Raw genomic sequence first — 12,158 nt, 5'->3', positions numbered from 1 at the left:
CATAAAGACCTTTAAACCAAGCGACTGCTGCATCATCCAGAGAAAGGGTCTCCTTTTGAATAGTGCTTTGAGTCATGTTGCTTTGTTTATATTATTCAGGTTTGCTCCCAGCCTCCGGAAAGTTTACTGATGCAAACTGTACAGCGAGACTGCAGTGTCTAAGGTCAAACTTATGATTTACTGAGTGTCTGCAAACAGCTTTCAACACCTTTCCCCACTTTTTTCTTTTTTTTAATAGTAAGGAGAAAATAACCATCCTTCAGTCATTGCAGCTATTGCTCAATTGCACAGTTATTTGTGACATGAAGATTATAGGATAATTATAGTTGAAGACACTATGATTTTACTAGATAACTAAGTATCAACATTTTATAAACTACAGGGAGTTTTTTTGCTCATATGGCAATATTTATACTTAATTGGAGACATAATTAACCAAGTAACTTCTAAAATACATAGTAACTATCAGAGAGAACTATCAAGAATTCACTGCCTCTAAGGTGCCACAAGTACTCCTTTTCTTTTTTGCGAATACAGACTAACACGGCTGCTACTGTGAAAACTGCAACTAAAGTGACACTGAATCTTTCTTTGCCTGGCTTTGATTTCTCCCATTACATTCAAGACCTCATTTCAACAGCTAAAGCAGGCTTCAAGGGGCACTTGAGATGCACAAATGATAGTGGTTTGGTTTGATCTCAGCAGTTTGAGTTTTTCAAAATTGGGAGGGATAGAGATTTGAGCCACTTCCAAAGACTGTCAAAGGTTGGAGAGATGGTTTCCCTTTTGCCCCTCACAAAATCCCAGGTCAGTTGCTTTATTTTCATTATTAAATGTAGAAATGTCACCATTTTCAAACTAAAGTACAAAAATATTCTTTTGCAATTACTTTATGTGTGTATCAAAGAGGAATTTGCAAAAAGAAAAGGAGTACTTGTGGCACCTTAGAGACTAACAAATTTATTTGAGCATAAGCTTTCATGAGCTACAGCTTATGCTCAAATAAATTTGTTAGTCTCTAAGGTGCCACAAGTACTCCTTTTCTTTTTGCAAATACAGACTAACACGGCTGCTACTCTGAAAAGAGGAATTTAGGTGTCAAAGGGATTGCTTAAAAGAATGCTCCAGGGTCTAATACAAAAAAAGGCAAAAAGACATATTGCTCTAGAAATGGAGTCCAGGTATTCTCTTTCAGAAGGTGTCAATACTTAGCATCTATTACAGGCTAATAGAAACAGCTACTGTGGGAACTGGGAGGGAAACCGGAAACTTTTAGCCTTTTTACTGTGGGAGAGGCTAGCTCTGGTAGGTTTAACTAATGGGGGAAGCAAAGGGGTTTTCATGTGGACTGATGACTTTTCTCTCTCACTCAGGCTGGGCTCTTCCGTCTTCTCACCATCCAGTTCTGGGAAGGTTAACGGTAAAGACCTTAAGTCCGACTCAGTGCTGCAGATTATACCCTGCCTCAGCATCCGAGGGGTCATGGGTAAGTCTTGAGGTAAAGTTAATTTCTGCATCTCCTAAGACAGAAATAGTTAATAAAAATGCATAATGAACACACAGGCCAACCTTGAGAAATACATTCTATCACATGCATTTCTATAGCATCCGTCATTTTAGCATGGGTGTGTATGTGTGTCAGGATTTTGTCTGCAGGTCTGATGATGTGGTGGTTCTCTAATTACAGCTAATTTCAAGGTTGAATCTCTCTGGATTTAGTTTGAGACTAGTGAAATTATTTCTGTAGTTCCAATAATCTATGTACAAGCACCCAGAGACATTGTAATTGGTGTATTTTTAAAAATCATTCAATTAAACACACACACACACACACCCCTCCTCCCTCTCTGAGGACTCTACAGAACAGAGAGAAACAACAAAAGTTGATACAATCAGATTCCTTCAGTGCATTTTGTAAGGGTGAATATAGATGAGCCCAAATGGCTCCTCTCCTCACCATCTCCACATCTGGAAACCCCAAACCTGTATATCCCAAACACAGGGGCATTTTGGGTGAGAAGTAGCATTTTCCTTGGCCATGGGCACGGTCTTCCCTCTGCCTATAAGTGTGAATGGAATCCAGGGCCCATAGAATTTAGCAGCTCCATTTATGCCCGTGTTGATACTGTCAGGATAACATGTGACCTTTAATAACTGTAGAGATGAATTTCTAAATATTCTGGCTAACGGATATTGCATTTCTAGGTGCCAGGTTTTACATCTGACTTGCACATGTACTGACAAAAAACTGTGCAATACATGTGTTTTGAAAAAGGCACATTTCATATCTGTAATGACAAGTATTTCTGTTATAATACATACAAATGTATTAGGGGATGAAGCTTCTGTCTGGGAATTAAGATTTCTAATATTCGCTCTGTTGCTAACTCACTATGCGGCCTTGGGCAAATCACTTAACCTCTTTGTGCTTCAACTTTCCTATTCATAAAATTGGGAATTACATTATTTAGCTGTGTGCCTCAGAGGATTGTTCTGTGGATTAATTACTTGATATTTATACAACACTTAGCATGTACACACCGTTCATATTTGCAGAGTATTATAATTATTATTTCATAAATATATTAAAGACTGTGAGGTGCTCAGATGGCATGATAATGGAGGCCAGAGAGAGAGATTTCAAAGATGAAAAAATTATCTAAGTTAAACAAGTATTTTAAGAAATCTCTGAAGGAATGAAGATCCTCTTTGAAAGGAGTTCAGCCAACTCAAATTTGACTCCACATTTAATGTTTGAACAAGCAAGCTTTTAATCCAAGTGAGGATCAAGAAAAATATTCCCACGATATATTTTTAAATCAAATTCAAACACAAACTATTATTTTTAAGAGCTCAATATCACCCAGGCCTAGCTTGCAAACAGAAGCCTGAAAGTGATGCTAAGCAAAAATGAAAATGATGCCATTCATTTTCATTTTCCAAGAAGTAAACGAGCAGAAAATAAATAAATAAAATAAAAAAAATAGATTTTTAAAATTCTTTCCATTTTAATCTTCTGTGCTATTGATAGAAAGGTAGGTAGCGTGACTTTGCTACAGATTATGATTTTTAAGTTGATGTTAACCCATTAACAAACAGCTGGGTGATTTACTTACTTAATCCTTTTGTAAGGAAGTTTTTGGAGAAAATATTAACCCTTCCAGGAAAAGCCACAAGGAAAATATAATGAAAACAAACAGCTTGTTCACCAGGAGTCATTGGCTGATTCTGAAAATGCTGTTGGAATGGCTATTGGCAGGATGAGCCTTGGCAACTGGGGGACCGGTTTGTATTGAATGTAGAACTACCCAGAGGGAAGGACACTTACCGGGGTTGCTAGTGCATGAAAAGGTGAACAGAGTGTCCCAAACTGGTTGAATTTGTTAGCATTGATCGCCCCAAACACACGCCGACGGGCTTTCCTTCCTGTAATTCTTTTCACCAGGTTATTTTCCAGATGGTGTCTGAAAAGGCTCTGGCTCTGCAAAGGGAAGAGAAAACCCTGGGGTGCGCTGGCAATGATGTGGTCACACTAATTTAAAGACTATCTCCTATATCCTATATAGGTATAAAGAATATCTCCTATAATTTAAAGACTATATTTTCAGAATGAGGGAACATTGATTCGCATTGGAAACAACTAAATCCACCACCAGAGCTGCCCTCTTCCTAAAGCTCAGAAGCAGAGGGCATCAATATCACTTAATGGAAATGTATGACAATGGTTTTATAACATCAATAGATCCCCTTCCCAAAGAAGTGCTAATTACAGCCCAGCTTCAGTGGCTAAAGTGTAAAACGGACACACTATTCGATATATGATTATTTCCCGCAAACTCCAATATATGCCAGGCATTGGAGAGAAATAAACACAACACACAGCCCATGCCCCAAAGGGTTTACACTCCTATGCTCATGCAGAGTCCATGGGTTCCTAGTGGACATCTGCATGGAGCTCATTGTAGGATCCAACAAGCAAAGATGATAGATGAGATTGGAGAGGAGAGACAAGGTGACAGCAGGATTCATGGATTATAAGGCCAGCAGGATTCACTGTGATCATCTATTCTGATCTCCTGTGTATCACACACCATCTGAGTTGCTCAGAAAGGCATGGAACATTTCAAAGGTTCCATCATATGTTTTTGGTTCTGTTTACTGTTCTTTTCCCTGCTCACTTCTCGCGTCCTTTCCAGCAGAAGTGAAATTTGAGGAGGGAATTGTGAGGGACATGGTGAGGGATGTGGCAAGGTGACCTGGTTTTGGAAGGGTGTTCCCAGGTTAAGGGGAAGCATTGAAGAAAGAAGAGACACACATGGTGGTGGTTGCTGATTTTAGAGAAATTACACAGTTTTCTTTTTCTTTCTTTCTTCCTGGTGGTGTAACTTTTAGTGACTGACAGTTCTGGACTGATTGCCCTGGAGATGGTCATTTCTCTGAATCCACAGAACAGCTATAGAAGAGGCGGTACAAGCTTCCCCCACCCTTGCGTTTCAGCCCTGGTCTGGAGAGAGCAGACCTCCAGGAGTGAAAGGACAGTTCTCAGTCTCCTTGGCCCATGTAGTCCCTGGCCTTTTTACTGAGAATGCCAAGAAGATTGCAAATTAGTGCCAGTGGAGATATGTCCACTGGAAAATGGACTGATCCATCTCATTTAACAAAGGCGACAGAGCAGACTTGGGATGCGAGTAATTTCAGTCATTATGGATGTGGGCTAATTCCACTGCTTGCAATCCATTCAGTTGGAACAAACTACCAAGGGACGTGGTGGATTCTCCATCTCTTCCAGTCTTCATATGAAGACTGGCTGTCTTTCTGCAAAATATGCGCTAGTCAAATGGAAGTTATTGACCTGGGATATATGGCACATCAAACCAAATGATCAGATGGTCCCTTCTGGCCTTAAAATCTATGAATCACCAACCCTCTGTGCCACCCAAACACCCTGAAAATTCACATTTAACAATGGCATTAAGCACCTGAAGAAAGGGTACTGAAGAATACATAAGAAAGAAGCATTCGTTATCAGACCTTGGAGATTACTGTTGTCTGCATTTCCTTATTAAATATAGTTCAGCTCTGCTGCCTCACACAGGAATAAAACCAGTGGCTATTACTTTAAGAAATTATCCATTCTTCTCATTATTATTTTAAAAAAACCATTCAACAGTCTGTTTGCTCTTGTGTTTGCAATAGATTGGATTGCTCTGCTTAATCTGCAAACTGTTCCCCGTGCATGACTTTTTTTGGCTTGCCTATCTGAAGCAATCCCCAATGCTTTATCACTTTGTGCGTCTTTTAATTAATCTGAGCTTATGGCAGATTCCCTTATCTTAAGCTGCAGGGTTTTACCCTTCAGTGGAATGGCAGAGTGTCAAGGTCAGAGATAGATAAAAGATCTCACAGACTCACCTCTTGTTTTCTTTGATTTGAGGTACCGGTTAACGATTGTGGAGTAGTGAGGTGGCTTTGCACTGCAGAAATCTGGCTGGGGGATGTGGATGGATGGGCACCATCCACTCCTGGTAATTGGAACTCTGTAGAGAGAGAATAGGGTCATCCGGGAGCACTGTATGGTAGAACATGGCATGTACAGTATTTCTTAAAGGCATGGACAGTTCTGTCAGATTCTTCTTAAATGGAATCCCCGCAAAGCAAGGCAAGGGCCTAAAACTGAGCAGGGACCACACACACCCAGTGCTAAATACCACATAACTTAGAAGAAGAATCACGCCTCTTTATTATGTGGATTTAGCTTCCTAACACTGTCACGGCCTGACAAGCATCACCAGACCTAGTTTTCCCATTTGACTCATTGGCTTCTGGGACACCCATGTAATTGCCATAGGTGCGAAGGCTCTGCATGTGTTAATATTGCTTGAAGCACTTATCAACCTAACTAAAAAAAGAACCAGACTGTCGAACGTGTAGTCACACTCAGCCTGGCTCAGTCAAAAATGACTTGGGCCTGTTAGTTCTTTGCATTCGAGCCAAATCGTAGCTTTGTTATCAACAGCTGCCCCCTCACACCTCAGCATCCTTCCTGGATTTGAAAAGTTTGATGGTTTGAAAGACTTTGTGGGCATTTACAAATGGAAAAGTTTGTCTCTGAAGCCAGGCTGTGGTGTGACCAGACCTCTTTGGAGCACCTTTGCATGAGCAGCTGAGCTCATGCGTGCTCAGCTGGGAGACAAAGGAATGTAGGTGTCACAGTGATGAAATGATTCAGTAAGTGTCTCTGATCTTCCTGAGGTGATGCTGATCCAACACTCCAGCATGGTTCGGGATCACTATGCTGACAGAGGTCAGCAACAATTTCATTTTAGTCTTTGACGGGGGGGGGTTTAGGTCCTGTAGTCTGACAATTGCGTTCTGTCTCTTTAAACAGCTGTTCCAACTGGGACGCATGCTGCTTCATTTCCTGTCCATGCAACCATGCCACGTGCTGTTCACTCTGAAACATGCTGCATTTTACCCCAGAGATGGCTGCACTTCAGTAATGCTTGAAGTGATCCCCATGCAATTTGTCCATCAGCTTGCGAAAGGGACAGTAACGGATAGTTAAGGTCCAGTCCAAAAGAAATGTTTCTATGAATTATGAAAAATTCCAGTTTGAACTCCCCCTTGACCCAGGGGCTGCACTTAAAACAACCCTCCTCACCTGTTTACGGGGGTAGAGCATGGCAAGTACAGCTGGCGCAAATATTTTTGACAAAAATGTCAAAGCTAAATCATTTCATGGAGATGCATTGATTTCGACTAAGTTTTTGACAGGAAGGTTTCAGAGCTTCTGGTCCCTTCTGACTAAATAGAGGGAGCGAGCAACTTGACTGGAAAAACCTGACCTTTTCTATCCACAACCCTGTTTCACAAAAACACATTTTGAAACCTTGAAAGTTGTCATGCAACTGAATCGGCCTCCTCGAGCCAGCTTGTGCAAGATGGTTAGAAACACAAATGAAAGTCACACAGGTCTGTATTCATTGGATGCTCCCCCCCTCAGCCCGGGCAAATGGCCAACAGCCCAGCCCACAAACCCTGACCCTCAGCTCAAGGGTTCACAGAGCCAGGATCCTAAACCTGAACTGCCTTAAAGTTCACGAGGGGCTTGGAGGGATGGGGGTAGGGGGAAAGAATCAGACCCATGTCTAATAAGTTGGAAAAGTGCATGAAAAGTGCATGAAATTGTTAACATTCCTTCACCTTTAACAATCAATGGTTTATTATAACATAGGGAAGGGCATTTATTTTCCCCAAGCACCCGCTATTTTGCCTGGCAGTGCCCCTTTAAGCTTATGAAGTCCTTTGGGATGAAACGTGCCAAATAAGTGCAAGACATTAATTAGTTTTATTAAAGATGATGATACAAAGACAAATATCTTTGGACTCTGCCAAGCCCGCTTCAGGAGGCCCCAGATTGACAGAGACTAAGCGAGGTATCGAACAGTCACTAAAGTTCAAACATTTGGAGTGTGGCGGGGAGAGAGCTGCCCTTCAAAAGACCATCTCTGCATCGCTGTGGGACAGACGTTCAACTACCCTTTCTGTATAGGGTGGGGTCCCTGAGAGGAGAGAGCTTCTCTTCTCCCCTCCCCTGACTACCTCTCCACCCCTAACCCCCTCACCTTGCCTCATGAGACCTTAGGTCCAATCCTCTGGTGCAGCTTTTTTCCTCCCCCCGACCCTGCTTGCTGGATATGGTTCCAGATCTGTCCCCTTCCTTCCAAGGGATGGGGATTGGTTCGCTGCCTCCTTTCCTTCCTGGCCTGCAGCTTTACGTTCTTGGCTTAAACCCCTTTCGTGTGGAATCCTACTCTACGCACCCTGCATCCCTACCTAGGCTTCAGCATGCTTGTAATGTAGTTTGTAACAGGGCTAGGCCTGGACACAAGCCCTGCACCATTGCACTAGGTAGGGTGACCAGAAAGCAAGTGTGAAAAATTGGGATGGGAGTGGAGGGTAATAGGTGCCTAGATAAGAAAAAAAATCCTCAAATATTGGGACTGTCCCTATAAAATTGGGACATCTAGTCACCTTAGGCTGCAAGTGCATTTGAAGGTGGCTCCCAAACACAGGGCCTGATCCAAAGCCCACAAATGCCAATGGGAGCCTGTCCACTTCAGTGACTCAGAGTCCTGGTTAACAGCTCCAGGGTGGACAGAGCTTGAGACTCATGAAGGAAACAGGGAGCCCACTGCTGAAACTGGGAGGTTTGCAGGAGCAGGTTTCCAGCATGGGATCCCGTGCAGCATGGGTAGCTTTTGCTTTTGGTCCCCTCTCTGGCCCCTAAGGGCTGAGAAGCAGACAAAGAGGCAGACGCAGCAAGGTGACTTCAGAGGATGCCCGGGCAGGTCAGAGATCATTCGTACAGCGGAGCATGTAAAACACTGGCAGCCTCTGATGAGCCAGGCAAGGCTTGGAAGGGAGGATTTGGAAAGAGAATTATGCAGCTGTGTCTGTTTGAATGAGGGAATTCGCTCTTTTCCCATTTCGTTCCTCGCCTCCAATACCTGTGAGTTTTAAACAATATGATAGGCCAGGAAAAGGCATTCTTCAGCATGGCCGGGGCTTAGCACTGTCTAGACTTCAAAACACAACAGTGCACACCCTTCCTTGAACTCCTGCCACTGCCTTTCTCAACATTTCCTAGACATGGAAGCTGAGAGCCCTTCGCTTTGCCAAAGTCTCAATCATGCTAATGAGCCCCGAGTTCCTGTAGCATCTGGCAACTGGTCCTGCTGAACTTACAGCAGGTGTTAGCAAAGTTCATTTCCAAAACCACATCCATCTGAAAAATTCAGCCTTCACTTCCCATTATGGAATGACAGCATCTCCCTTCAGGCTGACAGAGAGAGAAGCTTGGAGCAAGCCATTCCTGAAGGGACTGCTTCCTAATAATTACACTACAGGGGTAAGCTTTCAACTGGCCTGTTACTGTCAGGCCAAATTGCTGTCTAAATCCTGTCAGAAAGGAGATACCTCTTGTAGCTTGGAAGCATGTCCTCTTTTCTTTAAAACCAGCTATGCCCAGAGACCCGAGGTTGCAGTTGCCCTAAATAACCCGCTCTTTCTTGCATATTTCCTTTCCAGCTTCTTATCTGTACGTTGAGGGATTTGTGGTTCTACAAATCTGGTTACCCTTAAGTGAGTTTAGATTTCTCATGTACTGAGGTGTTTTTTTAATTTTGGACAGAATTTCTCACATTAATAGTTAGCCTTTAACTCTGTGGGTTTTCATCACAAAGAATGGGACCTGGTTGTCCCTGTGTCTCTGAGTGCAGTCCAAGTGAAGAGTGTTTATAATGAGAAGGCACAGGGTTTGCCTAACCCCACGATCTAAGTAACTCCTTAAAACCCTGTTTCTACCCCAGTCATGCCCCCTCCACATCCCTCATGATGTGGCTCAGCCTGGACCCTTTAGTGCTGATAGGAGGCATTTTCTAATTGCCTCTGGTCACCCATACAGTGTGTATCAGGTCCATGACATGTCCATCCCCTGCAGGTCTTAGTTATGTGCTGGTGAACGGGTTTGCCTCACTGCTGTTCTCTCCTGGAAGGACTATCAGACCTGCTCCTGTATCAGCTCATTTCACCCTCTGACTATCTTAGGTACTTTATAGCCCTCATAGGATTTCACAGTTATTAATAGGTTTCAGAGTAGCAGCCGTGTTAGTCTTATTCGCAAAAAGAAAAGGAGTACTTGTGGCACCTTAGAGACTAACTAATTTATTAGAGCATAAGCTTTCGTGAGCTACAGCTCACTGCATCCGATGAAGTGAGCTGTCGCTCATGAAAGCTTATGCTCTAATAAATTAGTTAGTCTCTAAGGTGCCACAAGTACTCCTTTTCTTTTTACAGTTATTAATGGCTTTTATCTCACTACACTCTGTGACACAGGGAAATAATCTCCTCAGTTTTAGAAATGGGGAACTGAGGCATGTGGTAGGTTGAGTGACTTGCCCCGTGTTTCACACCATGACCCTGTAGCTGAGCCCGGAATTGAACCTATGTCTTTTGAGTCTTAGTCCAGAATGCTAATCGCTAGGCCCTTCTTCCCTCTCGTGGCATGGCCCTAGGAGGGACAGAACCAAAACTAACACTATAGGTCATTTAGCTCATGTAACAGAGGCCTATGGTTTCGGAGCTCAAGGTGTCAGTTGCCATGGGAGTGTCCTGTGATTATTTTCAGAAGTAACTAGTGATTTCGCGTGTCTCAATTTTTGCGTGCCTAACTTGACACCCCTTAAAGGGGCCTGATTTCCAGAAGATGGGTGTTCAGCACTTTCTGGAAACTAGATCCCTTTAAGGTATATCAAACTGAGCAGCCCAAAATGGAGGCCACCAGAATCACCAGTCACTTTAGAAACTTGAAGCCCTGACACTCCAAAATTTTGACCCAGAGAAAAACACACTCAGCAGAAACAATTTCTCGGTGTTTGATCACCATGGAGCAGATTCCAGCCCCACAGCTCTGATCCCGGCAGCTGGCAGCTCTCATCTGATAGGCTGGAAAAGTAAAACAAATCAATGAAAAACTCCATGTTAGGACTCCACCCATCTGATGTAGATTTGACCGTGTGTGATAAATAATGTGCCAGTTTGAGCTGTAGCTTAAAAAAAACCCAAATGTCACGCGTGAATATGAAGGGTGTGTTCATCTAAGATGCAGTGTACAGTGGCAGGACACTGAACGGTAATTAAAACATTCAGCAAATGGGAACAGACCAGCAAACACTTAAGTGGCACCAAGCCCACCTAATACAAAGAATGCGGAAGGTGCACGTGCGAAGCAGAAAGGCAATAATCCTACTGCCTTCCAGTGGATCTGAAACCAGTCTCATTAATTCAGTTCCCCCCGTAAGATGGGTTTTACACATGGGGACTCTGTGGCACAGAGTGTAAGTCATGCAGGAAATCTGTAGCAGAACCCAGGAATCCTGGCTCCACGTTTCCTGCTCTAACGCCTACACAGCACGTAACCTGGTACTTAAGGGCTTGATCGCAAGCACATCGGAGTTAAAGGAAAGAGTCTTTAATTGCTCACTGTTCAGGATTTGGATATGGAAACACATCCAGATATAAAGTGCTGCAGTGTATCGGGAGCTCTCCAAAGCAGCAAGATGGCAGATTTCTCTGTCCTCCCAGACAGCTGGAACAGATTTTACATTTGACAAAAAAGTCTGATCTATGGGCTTCCAAACAGCACTCTGGACAAAGCGCTTATGTGTGTTTTAACAAACATGTTCGTGAAGGCAGGGTTTGCGGCCAGCCCACTAAGAGTTGGCTGCAAGCTGCTCCTAACTTGGAAGGAAAAGTCCAGGAAATCTGTGTCCAGGCTAAACAAATCTGAGCACATGCACCCATTCAGCCTTGAATCTCGGAAGCCTTTGACGGGCCAGTAGCTCCAGGTGGTCAGAATTTGCAGTCTTGCTGGTTGATTTCTATAGGGCATTTCAATTCAGACCCCAAATGATTATGTGGAAGCTGTTCTGCACTCTCCTTCCAGTTTGATAACTGCACAGTTATTACCATCTCCATACAGCACATGATTTTCTGGGGCAGATTGCATCATCAACCCATCATATCCAGCATCCCAGCTTTTGCAGCAGCCAATGCCTGAAACTTCAGAGCAAGGCAAATCGACCCTTTTAGGCCCTCACTCAGCAAAGCACTTAAGCGCTTGCTTCATGCTAAGCATGTTCTTAAGTCCATCTCTATTCTGCACTTAAACATGTGCTTAACTTTAAGAACAGACTTCAGCTCCCTTAACTTCAGTGGGTTTTAAACACCTGCTTATGTGCTTTGCTGAGCTGGCACCTTCATGCATCTGGCCTATTATGTAATACTATCCATAGATGTGGGATTTCCTTCTTGAGCCCTATGGTGATCAGGTGGCATGAAGCATGAGATTTAACTTCCCTGATCTTATCATGCATATGGCAATAATGGTAATCCAATTACCTAGCCTTTTAAAAATGCAGCCACACTATTTGACTCTCTGCTCCAGAAACGTGGTGTTTCACAGTGAATAGATTTCTGTTCATTTGGGAAGATCTAAAAGTATTTCCATTGTGGGCATGTGTTCAGTTTAATGTGTACTAGGGGTCACTGTGTGTCCCCCCCCCCACTCCTAGGCTAGGAATTTTCTGGGCAGTGGT

The 12,158-nt window shown here is 43.3% G+C and overlaps 1 protein-coding gene across 1 annotated transcript in view; it reads right to left on the bottom strand.

Annotated features, from left to right (window-relative positions):
* Positions 1-1,087: 1,087 nt before the first annotated feature.
* Positions 1,088-12,158, bottom strand: part of LOC119843189 (WD repeat-containing protein on Y chromosome-like) — a 54,206-nt gene continuing 43,135 nt past the window's right edge. The window contains exons 18-20 of the mRNA XM_038372202.2: positions 5,413-5,537; positions 3,329-3,481; positions 1,088-1,520 (exon numbers count right to left, since the gene is read on the bottom strand). Of these exons, the coding sequence (XP_038228130.1) occupies positions 1,239-1,520; positions 3,329-3,481; positions 5,413-5,537 (560 nt within the window). The 3' untranslated portion in view covers positions 1,088-1,238. The remainder of the gene's footprint in view (positions 1,521-3,328; positions 3,482-5,412; positions 5,538-12,158) is intronic.

The sequence above is a fragment of the Dermochelys coriacea genome, chromosome 14, assembly GCF_009764565.3.
Source record: "Dermochelys coriacea isolate rDerCor1 chromosome 14, rDerCor1.pri.v4, whole genome shotgun sequence".
Taxonomy (NCBI): Eukaryota; Metazoa; Chordata; order Testudines; family Dermochelyidae; genus Dermochelys; species Dermochelys coriacea.
The sequence above is the reverse complement of the archived record's forward strand: the minus strand, read 5'-3'. Positions and strand labels throughout refer to the sequence as shown.